We start from the raw sequence: 15,894 nt of genomic DNA, 5'->3' as shown, positions 1-15,894 counted from the left end.
AAAATCTGACAATGTGCACTTTAACCACATGTGATTTTTGCTGTTACAAATCTCAAATTGTGGGGTACTGAGGCAAATAAATAAATGATGGTTCTTTGTTCCAACATTATGGAGGGCACTGTATATACGTATTTGGATCGACAGGGGCTGATTAGGGATAGTCAGCACGGTATTGTACGTGGGAGATCATGTCTTACGAATCTGATTGAATTTTCTGAAGAAGTAAATAAAAGGGTTAATGGGGCAAAGTCGCAGACGTTGTCTATATGGACTTCAGCAAGGCACTTGATAAGTTTCCAGGTGGTAGGCTGTGCTGGAAGGTTAGATCACATGGGATCCAGGGAGAGCCATCCAACTCGATAGAGAATTGGCTTCATTCAGGGAAGGGTGATGATGGAAGGTCGTTTATCAAACTGGAGGCTTGTGACTAGTAGGGCGCCTCAGGGATCTTCATCTCTTTTGATCTCTTAGATTTCTTTATCTCTGTAACTCCCTCTCCCCTGACGTTCAATCTGAAGAAGGGTCTCGACCTGAAACATCACCCATTCCTTCTATCCAGAGATGCTGCCTGTCCCGCTGAGTTACTCCAGCATTTTGTGCCCATATTCAGGGATCAATGATGGGCCCTTGGTTGTTTGTGGTTTATATCAATGATTTGGATGAGAATGCACAAGGCATGATTAGTAAGTTTGCAGATGACATTAATGTGGGTGGCATTGGAGATAGCGAAGATGATTATCAAAAACTGCAGCAGAATCTTAATTGGTTGGGCAGGTGTGGTTGAGGAATGGTTAATGGAGGATGCTAGGAAAATGCACAAAATTGTTCAGCTCAGGGTAAGTCACTTACCAACTGCACATCACTTGAGTTACCAGACCATTTCGTTCCGTTGATCTCTTTGTTTTCATCATTAAAACAACAGGAATGATGAATGAATGATGAATGAATATGTTTATTGTCATTGCACAGTACTGTGCAACAAAATTCCATTACATCTCCTCCGGTTAAAAAAATACAAACACGACAACCATTGACACATGTGTACACTTATTAGTAAAATAATAAATTAGTATTTAAAAAGAATTTGGCGGCATTTCTTGGAATTACATTTTGCTTCCCCAGTGTTCTCTGTTGGAATTTAGCTCTTTTATCGCAAATGGGTAGAAACTATTTTTTAGTCTACCGGTGCGAGCCTTCAGAGACCTGAATCGCCTCCCAGAGGGTAGCAGAGTGAAAAGGTGGTTGGCAGGGTGGGATGTGTCCTGCTTGATGTTTGTGGCCCCGCGTAAGCATCGGGCCCTATATATATCATCCAAGGAGGGCAGTTGAGCGTTTGTAATGCTCTGTGCAGTTTTTATAATTCCCTGCAGCGCCCTCCTCTCAGCCACAGTACAGCTAGCAAACCACACCAGGATTCCATAGGAGAGGATACTTTCCACGGCGCATCGGTAGAAGGCCAACAGCAGCGGCTGTGAGACGTTTGCTCTCCGCAGAGACCTCAGGAAATACAGCCGCTGATGTGACTTCTTCACGAGAGTGACGGTGGATAATGCATTGGATAACAACAAAGGTTTGGAATTTAATAGGATTGAAGAGAATGGATTATCCTTACTTCTGTCATGAGAATTGTTGGACTCTGTACCGGCTGACATAATATTAGTTGAGCTCCCACTTTATATTATCAGCCTAATAATCTGAGTCTATCAGTAGTACTTCACAGTATGGTATCAATAGGGCACTCATCACAATTCTAACGTAATAAACAAACTCACCTGCTTCATTTTTAGATTTTTCCGGTTCCACCATTTTCTATTGGAAATTAAAAGACAACTGCTTAGAATCAAATTGAAATTTAAATCAATTTTAGACTCATACTATAATATTTAATTCAAAATCAACATTATACAGAGTTTACACAAACAGCAAAAAATGAATTGCAGCACAAAGCAGGATTTAAAAACATATTAGACACAGAGATCCGTCACTTCTGGCTGAGGTGGCCAGCATGTTCTCTGTCTTAGTAGAAGTGGAAGTAAACAGTATAGTCCTATCTGAAAATAATTTGCATAATTTGTAATCTTATTTGAATTGAGTTGTCCTTCAATCTCATTCGAGAAAATAATCTAATTGTCTGGATGATGAATCACAGGAGCACTCCAAAAGGGCCTTTTTCTAAGTAAATTATACACAAAATTGACTTTTTTTTCCCTGGTAACTAATCATAGCTGTATGACGGCTCATGGAACATCTTACCTGTTTCTCATCAGGTGGAGAGCCATCCTTAACGTCAGGCCGAGTCTGCAGCTGAGGGGGGTGGGGAGCAACCTTTGCTATCCAGGTGAGCATCCTGTTTGGGAGCAAGAAAAAGGATGATAATCACAAATCCTAAAAATTACAGGGAACATTATGATGTTGTAACCATGCAAGCAAATTAGGATATATATTGTTACATGAATGTTTAGATATTGACTATTTTATTTATGGTTATATTTTTATAGTGTAGAATCAGTACCTTTAGTTTAGAGATACAGCATGAAAACAGGCCCTTCAGTGCACCAAGTCCATGCCAACCATCAATCATCCATTCACACTTCTATGTTATCCTACTTTAGCATCCATTTCCAATACACTCGAGGTCATTTTCAGAGGCCAATTAACCTACATACCTGCATGTCTTTGGGTTGTGAGAGGAAACCAGAGCACCTGGAGGAAACCCACGTGGTCACAGGGAGAACATGCAAACTCCACACAGACAGCACCTGAGGTCAGGATCAAACCCGGGTCTCTGACGCTGCAAGGCAGCAGCTATACCGGCTGCACCACTGTGCCGCCCCACCAAGTTTGCGCTGACCATCAAGCCTCAATTGTACTAATCCCATTTCTCCCACTCTCACAGCATACCATTCATGTCCACACCATCCATCCCCTACTCTCTGGCCCAGGTTCACCCACTGTAGTCAATTCCTGGTTTGTGTTCATTGCTGAGTGGAGCATAGCTCCCTCATCTGGTCATTAGCTGCATCAGCAAGTGACCCATCATCACAAACACCTCCTACAGGGGAAGTGAGCTGTGGCTGCAGCGCATGGTCACAGGGAAAACATGCAAATTCCAAACAGACAGCACCCGAGGTTAGGATCAAACCGGGTCTCTGATACTGTAATGTAGCAGCTCTACCAGTTGCCACCATAGTGCAGAAAACATCACACTAAAAAAAAACATGATACAGGTGCATTAAAAGAGGTTATGATTAGTGACCAAGAAGTCCAATCAATTCATGAGAAGTGAATTTAAATCCCAACAGCATAGAGACATAGAAAATAGGTGCAGGCGGAGGCCATTTGGCCTTTCGAGCCTGCACCGCCATTCATTGTGATCATGACTGATTATCCACAATCAGTAACCCGTGCTTGCCTTCTCCCCATATCCCTTGATTCCGCTAGCTCTATCTAACTCCCTTTTAAATTCATCCAGTGAATTGGCTTCTACTGCCTTCTGTGGCAGAGAATTCCACAAATTCATAACTCTCTGGGTGAAAAAGTTTTTTCTCACCTCAGTTTTAAATTGCCTCCCCTTTATTCTTAGACTGTGTTCCCTGGTTTTGGACTCCCCCAACATTGGGTACAATTTTCCTGCATCTAGCTTGTCCAGTCGTTTTATAATTTTATACGTTTCTATAAGATAATCTCTCATCCTTCTAAATTGAATACGAGCCCAGTCTTTCCAATCTTTCCTCATATGACAGTCCCGCCATCCCGGGGATTAACCTCGAACCTACACTGCACTACCTCAATAGCAAGGATGTACTTCCTCAAATTAGGAGACCAAAACTGCACACAATACTCCAGGTGTGGTCTCAACAGGGCCCTGTACAACTGCAGAAGGACCTATACTCGTACTCCTATACTCAAATCCTCTCGTTATGACGGCCAACTTGCCATTAACTTTCTTCACTGCCTGCTGTACCTGCATGTTTACTTTCAGTGACTGGTGTACAAGGACACCCAGGTCTTGTTGCACTTCCCTTTTTCCTAATCTGACACCATTGAGATAATAATCTGCCTCCTTGTTCCAGTCGCCAAAGTGGATAACCTCACATTTATATACATTACAGCAGCTGGGGAATTTCATTCTGTTCATTTTTTTGAAATTCTGAAATAAACCAGTAGTAACATCAATGAAAATGACATTACCATTTTGTTATTAAAAACTTACTGGCTCGTGAATCTTCTTTACGGAAGGAATTCAACCATTTTTACCTGGTCTGAATATATGTAACATCCGACTCTAAGCCACACGTCTTTTAACTGCATTCTGAAGTCCACCAGCAAAACACTAAGTTCAGGGTCAACCAAGGGTGGGCATTAAAAGTCAGCCTGACCAGCTCATGAAAGAGTAAAATAATCTACAGCAACACTGTATAATTAAAAAGGATAGTAACTGTGGTGAGACAATCTCATTTTTCCAAATTGTTGATTTTGATCTGTCATTTTTCATTTAAAACAAGTGAACATGATAATCCTTCCAAATACGTAATCATAAGCAGTGTTCAGTGGGTCAATAAGCACTGCACTCAATCTCGACTGATTATCTGCTTTAAGACTATAAGATGTAGCCATTACTGGCTGGGTTATGCAGTATTCACTCAACATACAAACAAGTATTGTGAAAACCCAACTATTTAATGCTTTGATATTAAGTACAATTTACAGAATATTATAACCTACCCTTATTTATTTCTCAGTGGCATGTACGTCAACTATGTTCAAACCTTTTTACAATTAAGAACAAGCAAAATATACATAAACAAAATATTTCATAGATGCAGTTTGCAGATTTGGTGGACGCTTGTATTTTCTCCACCCTCAAAACATTGCAGTGCAGCATCTGAGCCGACAAGCATGAAAATCCACTCATCCCCAGACTTACCTGTGGCTTCAGAGATGTCAGTGAGCAGGGTCCATTCCTAAAAGTATGGTTTGATGTGCATGAAGCTTGTGCGTGTGAATTACTGTCCGCGGGCACTCTGGGACCTCTGGGAAGATTAAGCAACCACTCTGCAAGGAAAAAGATTAAGGTCATGCAGGACACTGCTGCACAGTAAAGTTACCGAGAGAGAAAACACAAACGAGAGAAAGAAAACAAACAAAAGAAAAACTAATTGGATGAAAGGACTGGACAAGCTAGATGCAGGAAAATTGTTCCCAATGTTGGGGGAGTCCAGAACCAGGGGCCACAGTGTAAGAATAAAGGGGAGGCCATTTAAAACTGAGATGAGAAAAAAACATTTTCACCCAGAGAGTTGTGAATTTGTGGAATTCTCTGCCACAGAAGGTAAGTAGAAGCCAATTCACTGGAATAATTAATCCTAGAATTTAGGAGATTCAGAGGGGACCTTATAGAAACTTACAAAATTCTTAAGGGGTTGGACAGGCTAGATGCAGATTGTTCCCGATGTTGGGGAAGTCCAGGACAAGGGGTCACAGCTTAAGGATAAGGGGGAAATCCTTTAAAACCGAGATGAGAAGAACTTTTTTCACACAGAGAGTGGTGAATCTCTGGAACTCTCTGCCACAGAGGGTAGTTGAGGCCAGTTCATTGGCTATATTTAAGAGGGAGTTAGATGTGGCCCTTGTGGCTAAGGGGATCAGGGGATATGGAGAGAAGGCAGGTACGGGATACTGAGTTGGATGATCAGCCATGGTCATATTGAATGGCGGTGCAGGCTCGAAGGGCCGAATGGCCTACTCCTGCACCTAATTTCTATGTTTCTATGTTTCTATGAAAGGAAACAGGAAATGAAGAGAAACTAATCAAGGCAACACATTGAATTGAAAGGCAGACAAAACTGGAAACTGAGGAAAGAGATTGTGTGGAAAAGGCAATATTCTTCAACATGCTGCTGGAGAAGACAGAGCCTGTTAGCCTGACAGTGAAAACATTTCCATAGCACAGATAAAGGCCATTAGGCTCGTCATGCCTTTGCTAAATCCATGTGTCCAAATGGTTGTGCCCACCCGACCGGCACTTTCTTCACAGTCCTAAGAAATATTCTGTTGTTGCCTATATTACCCATTCCAACAGAAAATCACTATCAGCCTGGGGTTGACAGTTATGTAGTTTAGTTTTGTTTATTGACACGTGTACCAAGATACAGTGAAAAGCTTTATAATCTGTCTCCATCATCCTTTCAGGCAGTCTTCTGGTTAACCTATAGTGATATTCACTCTTTTACATTCATTGGATGTCTAACTAACCTTCTCAACATAATTAGGAAATATCTGAGCATGATCATTGCAGTGGAATTTAATTTGGTTTTTACCAAAAAATAGCATAACAGTAAATCAGTTAATGGCAGGTTTCACACAATGGAAACAGCAGTGTACACGTACCCATAGCTCCTGGGTAAATGTGCAAATGTTTCTCAGTGTTGACCTGCATTTCTCACTCGAATACTCTGCAGTAACTGGTGCTATTAATGGAAAAGGTGATTGCCAGGGCCTCATAGGGCATAATCCCCAGGCCATTTAATGGTTCTGCTGAAAAATTGATGATCAATTTTGCACCAAAATTCCTGACCTTGCTGTTACACTTAGAACTGCAGGATTGTGACAAATAATGAACCCAGCTGAAACTAGGGTGAAGAGCAATCTTAATAACAACCACTAAATGGTGCTATACAGCTCACAGATCTACATATTTAGCCAAGTGTAGACGCCGCAACTGTTTCACCAAACACTTGCACTCGGTCCACCAAGGCTTGCTGGATCTCCTGGTTCCTAACCATTCCTCATCCCATTGCTGTTAGGACCTTTCTGCTCTGGGCTTCTCCATGGCCATAATGAGGTCACACACACTGGAGGAACTATACCTCATATTAGACTTGGGTGGCTTACAACCTTTACCCAGGTCAAGGGAGTTGAATTTTCCAATTTTAGTTAACTACATAACCCTCCCCCTCTCCCCCCACTATGCATATCTCCAGACATGCTGCCTGACTCGCTGACTTACTCCAGCACTGTCTTTTTTTGTAAACCAGCACCTGCAGGGGAACAAGAGAAGGAAATTGCATAAACAGGGAGCAGAGTGCCATACAAGAAATATTACACAGGATGCCTGTAGGAACTGCATCCCTGGGCAAATATTGTTGTCATAGTCGGCATGGGACATGGCCCTTCAGCCCACTGAGTCTCTGCTAGCCATCACACAACTATCTAAAGTGATCTATTTCTTATTCTCCCTACATTTCCATCAACCCCCCTGATTCTACCACTCAATCATATACCAGGGGAATTAACAATGCTTAATTAGCTTTCTTCCCCGCCCGCCCCACCATAATCAGGCTAAAGAATGGTCCTGTCCCTAAACGTCACCTATCCATGTTCTCCATAGATGCTGTCTGGCCCACTGATTTACTCCAGCACATTGTGTCCTATTGTGTAAACCAGCATCCACAGTTCCTTGCTTCTACTAATTAACCTGCATACCTTTGGGCTGTTGATGGGAACCGGAGCACCAGCAGCAAACAAATATCTAAACTCTGCACTGGAAGTCAGGAAGGAACCTGGACCACTGAAGCTGTGACTGAGCAGCTCTACCAGCTTGCACCACTATGTCTGTCTGCATAAATCAACCTGATCAGAGATAGGATTTCTCATTGCAATCCTGATATATTTATTCTAATGGACCTACGGTCAGTGATGTGATATTAGTAAAAACATTCACATTATGAGTTTGGCTATCGGTGTAGACCTAGAACCTGACATCCAGAAACAATAAAATAAAATCTCCTTCAAATCTCCTTGTGAATGATCCTGGTTCTGCTGACAGGCCAGTAGATTAATGATCTGATTATAATTCAGACACAGATTAACTGGTGCAGGTGCTGGAAATCTGGAAGACAACAGCGGCAGAAAAAAATAAAGATTTATTTTAAATGATTACCCTTACTTAAACATACAACAAACTAAGACACTGGCATGACATTGATTTCATTTGCAGATTAATTTTTCAATGATTAGTCATTTATAAACAAATTTATTTTAATTCACTCTGAAATAGAAACCTATTCTAAACTCTTGTTATTCAAGTGAGAGAATTTGAGGCCTGTTAGAGCCGTGCCATAATACCATTGACAGGTGTTTATTTCTTCTGTAATGGTCCCAGTGCTTGGTTGTTCTTGATTTATGCAATCGGAAATTAATATTTATCACCGGGCTTCATCTCAATGAAAATGGAAGGTTAATCTGCCTAATTTATTCTACTGGAACTGAATGGAAATTGTCCCCATTTATCATTAATTGCTTGTGAGCGAGAGATGCTTCTTTAGCAAGGACAGCTGATAATATCCATCCTTTACCGTCCAACAAATTCAGTGCATCTCATTAGCAGAGATTACTACTCCCAATCCTGCCCTATCCTGTTAACGGTTGCAGTAACCTTGAACTGCACTACGATTCTGATTTATTGTTGAGCAACTGCTAAAGTGGTGATTCACCATTTCTGGAGAAACTCTGGACATGAGACAAATCCCATTTTGTTGCAAATGAAACCTTCTCTCAGGTGATCTTTAAAACAAAACTGCCTGAGGTCACTTTGAGAATTCTTGACTGGCTGGCTCAGATATTTTTGGCACGGTCTAAGGGACAAGTCCTTTCTTGTAGCAAATCAGATGGCATTGAAAATCAGCAAAGATTTTAAGTCCTTCAAAACTTTTACTCAGCACATCAATATTTAAGCATATGGCAGTAAGAACAATTTCAGTAAGTGGAAGAGAACACGTGACAATGTCCATCATGTCAGGCAGTTAGTCCTCCACAGTTCAGGACGATTTCTTCAGTTTTACATTGTGGTACCCATATTGTATCCAAGGAAAATCCTGATGCACACCGCAATTAACTAGGAAGCACCAGTAGTGGCAGAATGGCCAGTGCAACTCTATCAAGAGTGTTTTATTATTATACTGGACCAAGTGGGACCCGTTGGGTCCCTGTCACACGGGAGGGCTAGTCCGCTAACGGACAACCTTCCCCAACTGCATCTCGCCATCCCTCTTCCTAACTCTATCCTCCTCCATTCCCTCTCATCCCCCAACACTCCCTCCCCCTCCTCTTCACCCTCCCTCTTCTCTCCCCTCCTCCCCCTTCCTCACCTCTCCCTCCCTCTCCCCTCAGTCACTCCCTCCCTCCCTCAATAACCCCTCTACCCTCCCTACCCCATCCTCTCCCTCTATCTCCCTGCTCCCCCACTCCTCCCCTCTCTCCTATCCCACTCCCCCACCAAACAAAATGTTAAAATACATTTTCTCCTCCTCCCCTTCCTCACCCCCCCCCCCCTTCCCTACAACAGTGTAACAAATCTCTCATTGCACTAAATCTCTCAGTCACCTAACCATGTTCTCCACAGACACCGTGTAACACAACATGGGCAGCATTGTAGCCTTGCTCGTATAGCCATTGCCTCACAGCTCCACCAATCCAGGCTCAATCCTGATCTCTGACATTGTCAGCGTGACCTTTGCACATTCGCCATCTGATTGCATGGATTTTCTCTGGGTGCTTCAGCTTCCTCCCACATCCAAAAGCATGTAGGATTGTGGTTTAATTGCCTCTGTTGTGTTGGTGTTGTAGAATTTGGAGAGATCTGATGTGATTATAGTGAAAGTTACATCTGATTAGTGTTAATTGGTTGACAGGAGGTGCCAACTTGGTGGGCTGAAAGGCCTGTTTCCATCATTGAAATGTCTAGATATCAGATGTCATCAGTAGGGGGAAGCAGAGGTGTACATACTGAGGCTGCCACCAACAGACAGCTGCAACAGTGTCCCACTCATGTGCTGTGCATTACCAGATCAAAAACAACCTCTTGGGGAAATTAAATCCATTGAAATGAAAACCATCAGAACAAATCACTTGCAGGAATGCCGCTCTGTGCTTTCCACGCTCAGAGATCTCAAGTGCTGTGGGTCTGACCTGTGAGTGGCAATGGAGGGCAGAGATATGGAAAATAACAGCATGAACAAAGTTCCAGAACAATAAACACATTTAAATCTGACATTAATATCTCCAAATCATGATACATGTTTTGCCCTAAGAGAAGAAGAGACACAAAAGAAGACACACAGCACCTGTGTGTGTTCCAGAAGGGGGGAATGTTTGTTTTCTATTAGTCTCGGAATTTCCAGACCTGAATAAGTCTTTATTACAGCATAAAGGCACACAAATCGAAGCTTACATTAGATAAGCCACCCAGAGCTTCCTGCAGGATAATTTCAAAGATTTGATAACACAACAGCTTCAGCTATAAACATCAGATAAATGTTTGCAAGGCAGATAACCTCTTGCCTATCCGTACATTATACATCAATGCCGGAGTTCTGTTGGGCTCTGGTCCAGGCCCGTCTGCTCAATGTTATGATTATTTCTCTTGTCAGTCCTTAGGGCCCTTGACCTGCCTGCTTGATGTAACTCCCGCGATTCAGCTGCAAAGAGCTGACCATGCAGCTGGAAGGAAAAAAAAATCAATAACCGTTGCCATGGATACAGGCTTTCCCGTCCCAGTGGGCCAAGGCCTGGGTCACATCCAGGGTTCGGGCCACACCTCAGGCAGCGAGGAAGCAGGCAAGTACTTTTCCTCTACGATGGAAACTGTGGTAGGAGAACAATAAACCTGTGTCAGCAAAATCCCAGCGCTCAGATTAGATGTGAAAAATGCAGAATCACCAAGAAAGGAAACAATGGCAGAAGGGTCTGAGAGAGTGCGATGCACCAGCAAATCGTTAAATTTAAAGGGTCTTGGAGGAAGAGAGAGCCTGATAAATTGCAGTTGTTGCCCTACTCGTACAAGGATTCGGCTCTCCCGTGCTGAATTTGCACATTTCTGCCTTCACATGGCAGCAGCATTAAAACATACATTTTTGCAGGAAGCAAGGAGGGCACAAACATAAGAACCCCTACCCCACCGATGAGCAAGTAACAGAGCTCGGGTGCAGCTTGAAACATGAGTGTGTGCCTCAGTGTGGTGGACATGTCTGCTCATCACATTAAGGGAAATGTGGTCATGCTGCACTGGGAGGGGGAGGGATGAAAAATATGTTGCTGGAGATTGAAACAGAAAAAAGTCCTGGGAGACAAGGAGCGCCGCCCATGGGCTTTTAACATCAGCTCAGCTGCTTTTGTAATTATCCTGATTAAAAGCTGCCTGGTTCTGCCTGACATCACCACACTGGTCTCTTTCCTGTCTGTGGCTCAATGATCCTCTTGCTTCTGGAGGGGCAGTGAGATAAATAATGGGCTTTACTGCTTCCATTGAAAACTAGTTGCAAACTAAACGTAAAATTCAGAATTTGGGTTTAGGCAAAAGTGCAAATGCCCTGAAAATAGGGGTTCATAATGCGTGTAAAATTCTTGTAGTTCCACATCATTTGGTCCAAATAGTGCAGCTGCTGCATGTGACATGGTGGTAAAAAGTGGAATCGTTACATTAAAGAACACCCGGCTTCAAAACTTGACAGTCAACCCTTGTTTCTCTTATGCTAATCTTGGTTATGGCAGCTGTGCGGAACATTCGCTTCCAGAATAAACTCCATAGAATAGAATCTAAGAATTATAGAAAGTGTACAACGTGGAAGGAGGCCATTCAGCCCATTGTGTCAGTGCCAGTCAAAAAAGGCTATGCCTATTCATATACTTCAGCACCATTGCCCAGCAGGCATGCGTGTCATTCTTCAAAGCAGCGGTGTGAAATCACAGATAACTGTAATGACTAAACATAGTAAGATTAGAGAAGAGATGCCAATTAAGTATATGATCAAGGGTGGGAGTGGAGGGCATGTAATCCCTCATCGTAACTCCTCATAAAATACAGATCAAACTTCAAACTGTGAAGTTCTTGTTTAATCTTATTATTTTACTTCGGAGTCACGTGAGTGACTACGTGAAGATTTTAAAGCTCTGTGATTTCATGCCGTGGAAACGAGTCCATGCATCATGTCTGCCTTGATGACTGTAGGAGGAATTGTGTTAACATAATTTGGACATGAATTCGACATTGAAATCATAAAATTTATTAACACAAAATTATAACCCCTTTTTATGGGTTTAAATTAATTTACAGAACTTAAAATTGTTTCTGCAAACGTTCCAGGTTTCATTACTGGTTTGTTGTAAAATAATTGGAATGTTTTTTCCCCCCAGACCATCCTGCTGCCTTGAGGATTTGGTCCATTGGTACATCCAACTGTATCGCTGCCGATGTAGCTGCAGCCCTGGTGGAATGAGATTTAAAAAATATTAGTATCCACCCCAGCCTGTGTTAGCACCTGTTTCAGCCATCTTGAGATGGTCTGGACCGTCACTCTTTTGTGTGGTTGCTTGTGGTTGACCAAAACGTGCCTTCTCATTTTCGTTTTCTCCATGTATAACGACAGATGTCTTACTGTACACAGACGGTCATCTGTTGGGTATGACCTAAATTGTATATTGAGGCCTGCTGATCCCTGTCTGTTCTGCTTTACTAACTCATAGATATGAAACGTAATATTTTCTGTTGAGGAAGTCATGTTGTCCAGTCTTAGTTTATGCAGTGACTGTACCCTCTGTGCCGTGACCAATGCCATTAGCATGACTGTTTTTAATGTCAGTCTGTGTAAGGACAGAGCTGTGCTGGATACCAATTCCTGAGCATCTTCAGGACAATACTTACGTCCCATATTTGGGAGTACCTGGTTCTTGGGGGATTAGTATTAAAAATTCCCCTCATAAGTTTTGTTACCAGTGGGTGAGTCCCAACAGTGTAACGCTCTGTCCCCTGCCATAGGTAAGTCGATAGGGCACTCCTGGCGCAGTTGATGGCACTGTAACTGAGCCCCTTATCATAGTGGAGGCCTGCCAGATATTCCAGAACAGACGGGATGTTCATGTCTCTGTAGGTGATGTTGTTTTTATGGCAGTACATCTCCCACTTCCTGATATAGACCAGATACTGTTTTTTGGTTGACTGTCTTTGGGCCGCCGAGATCATGTTCACTGTTCGGTCCATCAGTCCCAGTTGTAGTAGAGGTGTTTTTAAACTCCACAAATTAATAAGTTCAAATGTTTATGGCATGGGTGGCTATCCCTTGTTATGGGATGTAGCAATAAATCTGGTCTATGTGGGATGGTGATACATGGTTCTAATACCATGTTTAATACCACTGGGAACCATGGTTGAGTAGGCCAATCGGGTACTACCAAAATACCAGACGCAGAGTCTTGTTGTATTTTCCTTAATACCCGACTGATGAGGCAGAAAGGAGGGAATGCGTAAATAAACAATTTCCCCCAATGCAGCGAAAATGCATCTGTCGCCGCTGCCCCAGGGTCTGGTTCCCATGAAACATAATTTAATAACTGGTGGTTAAGTCTGGATGCGAATAGATCGATATCTGGTGTTCCATATTTTGCTGTAATATTAGCAAATACTTTTTTATTCAACATCCATTCGGTGTTTTCATTAAATTTGCGTGACCTGGTGTCTGCCACTAAATTTAGTCTTCCTGGTAGGTAAGTGGCTGATATCCAAATATCTCTCTGGATACACAATTGCCAAATTGTATTAGCCAGATTGTCACATGATGTTGATTTGTTTCCACCCATGTGGTTAATGTATGCTACCACGGTGGTATTGTCTATCTGTAGTCTAACATGCTGGTGATATGACCCAGTACAATATGACTTTAGGCCATGGAATGCACCCAACATTTCCAGGTAGTTTATGCCCAGTGTGAGTAATAATGATGCCTCCTGAGCAGTCCATCTACCTCCACAGCTGGTGATGGTATTGGTGGCTCCCCACCCAAGTGCACTGGCATCAGTTTGTAGTACCATGGAAGGGTTTCTGACAATGATTGGATTGGAACAAAGCCAGATGTTATCTATCCACCATTTTAGTTCCATTTTAGCTTTGATTGGTAGTTTCATAGGTCTGTCAAAGTGACCTGCATTCATTTAGAGTGCTTGGATTTTTGCTCTCTGTAAGTTTTGGTAATGTAGAGGTCCAAATTGTGTGGCTGGAAAGGCAGCCACCATTTTGCCAATTACTTTTGCTACCAATCTGAAGGATGGTTTGCTGATGTCAATGATGTTATTGCAAGCCTCTATTAAATCTCTAGCCTTTTCCTTGGGCAGAGTCACCGACATGTGAACTGAGGCAATGGTGAACCCCAAATAGACCATAGTAGTGGAAGGCGTTAGTTTAGATTTAACTGGATGGATAATAAATCCCAATTTTTCAAATAACTGTTTTGTGGCTGTTACAGTTTGTTTGGTCAATTCCAAAGTTTTGCCCACAATGAGTATGTCATCTAAATATGCCATGACCATGTGTTTACGTTTACGTAGAAACGCTAGGGCACGAACATTCGGTTCGTATATGTTGAACTGGAGGGCTGTACTTGTGTATAAACTCTATTGTATATCCCTGGATACTGCTTAAGATGTAAGTATCGGTTGTTAACATGCTCCATGCATTCAGAAAAGAGTGTAATCTCTCCCCAACCTCCATGCTCCCTGTATTTTGTAGGGAACCAGACCCACCTACCTCCATAGTTACCAGTGGCAGGTTTACTTATTTGTGTAGGTTCTTCGCTGCTGTTGTTGCGCTGGTGTCTGAATTTTCGGTTTGGTTGGCGTTGGAGGTCCCCACATCTTCCAAGAAGGCCGGCCTGGGCCATGGCCTAAAAAAGACTCATGTTTTGAGTACCGGGCCTTCGAGCTTTCACCAGTTCTGCTGGTGGGTGCGTAGGGGTGCTGTCTTTGGCTGTAGTGGGTTTTTGTTAGTCCCTTTTATCAGTCCAGTAGGTTCTCTCATTCCTGCAGCCCTTGCACACTTGTCTTTCCTTCTGCGGACCCCTCTTCCAGGTCAGCCCAGAACTGACCCGCAGTGCTCCCCTCTGATGAGGTAGAAGCACTGTGCAGCCCTTCAAGAGGTACTGCTGTGGGTTTATCATAGGGCCCACAGTGACCCGACTCCATCTCCCGGAGTCTGTCACGTTGGAGCAAATGCTCCATACACCGCTCCAGCGCTCTCGGGCGCTGGCCGCTCGCGGTTGTTCAAAGTCGGACTCCTCTGAGTCCACGACCTTGTTTGTTTTCGTGTCTAGCCTTTCCGCCCGGCCGCGTGGACCTGGCCGGTGCGGAGGCGACATCGGGCACAGCTGATCCCACTATCGGTGATCCGAGTGCCGCTGGCTGCTGCTGGCTGCCCACTGCTCCGCGGTCCTCCCTCACCAGCTTTGTCGCAGACCTTGTCTTCTCCACCTGTAATCAGCATGGGAAAACACAAAAAGACCACAGTTCTTACCTGCAGGTCCTGGTTTAAATTGTCGCTATGGTGGAACGTCGTTCCACCCCGCCTCCTGCCGTTATCGACTTGTCAAAAGTCGACGGCCCCATTCTGAATAGTCTCCCGCCCGGCCGTGGTGTTCTGGCTGGCGCAGGATCAGAATTCGGCACAGCTGATCCCTTACGGGGCTTGTGCCTTCAGCTGCTGCTGGCTCCAGCAACTTCGCGGTCCTCCCCAGCCAGCTTCACTCGCAGCACTTGTGAGCACTATTTTGTCCAGCTTCCCCCCCCCCCCCGTGTAAAACAGCGCGGGGACAAAAACTACCACAGAGTAAATCACTTGCCTGCAGGTCGCGGTTTCAAACTTACTGCTGCGGGGGAACGCTCCACCCCGCCTGTCGTTTCGCAAGCGTGAAAGCGACATGACACGCATGCGTCGTGGCGGGCTTCTTCACGTAGTCACTCACGTGACTCCGAAGTAAAATCCAAATGGAGGAGTACTGAGAATTTCAAATCACAACACAGAAGCCCAGTGAAAATGGTGAAAGGAAAGCACCCACCAAACTCATCAAGCAC

At 43.6% G+C, this 15,894-nt stretch overlaps 1 protein-coding gene across 1 annotated transcript in view; it reads right to left on the bottom strand.

Moving 5' to 3' along the window:
• The window catches only part of cngb1a (cyclic nucleotide gated channel subunit beta 1a), a 105,489-nt gene that overhangs the window by 88,041 nt on the left and 1,554 nt on the right, over window positions 1–15,894 (bottom strand). The window contains exons 2-4 of the mRNA XM_055648642.1: window positions 4,928–5,055; window positions 2,254–2,347; window positions 1,773–1,809 (exon numbers count right to left, since the gene is read on the bottom strand). Of these exons, the coding sequence (XP_055504617.1) occupies window positions 1,773–1,809; window positions 2,254–2,346 (130 nt within the window). The 5' untranslated portion in view covers window position 2,347; window positions 4,928–5,055. The remainder of the gene's footprint in view (window positions 1–1,772; window positions 1,810–2,253; window positions 2,348–4,927; window positions 5,056–15,894) is intronic.

This window comes from Leucoraja erinacea, chromosome 17 (assembly GCF_028641065.1).
Source record: "Leucoraja erinacea ecotype New England chromosome 17, Leri_hhj_1, whole genome shotgun sequence".
Lineage (NCBI taxonomy): Eukaryota > Metazoa > Chordata > Chondrichthyes > Rajiformes > Rajidae > Leucoraja > Leucoraja erinaceus.
The sequence above is the reverse complement of the archived record's forward strand: the minus strand, read 5'-3'. Positions and strand labels throughout refer to the sequence as shown.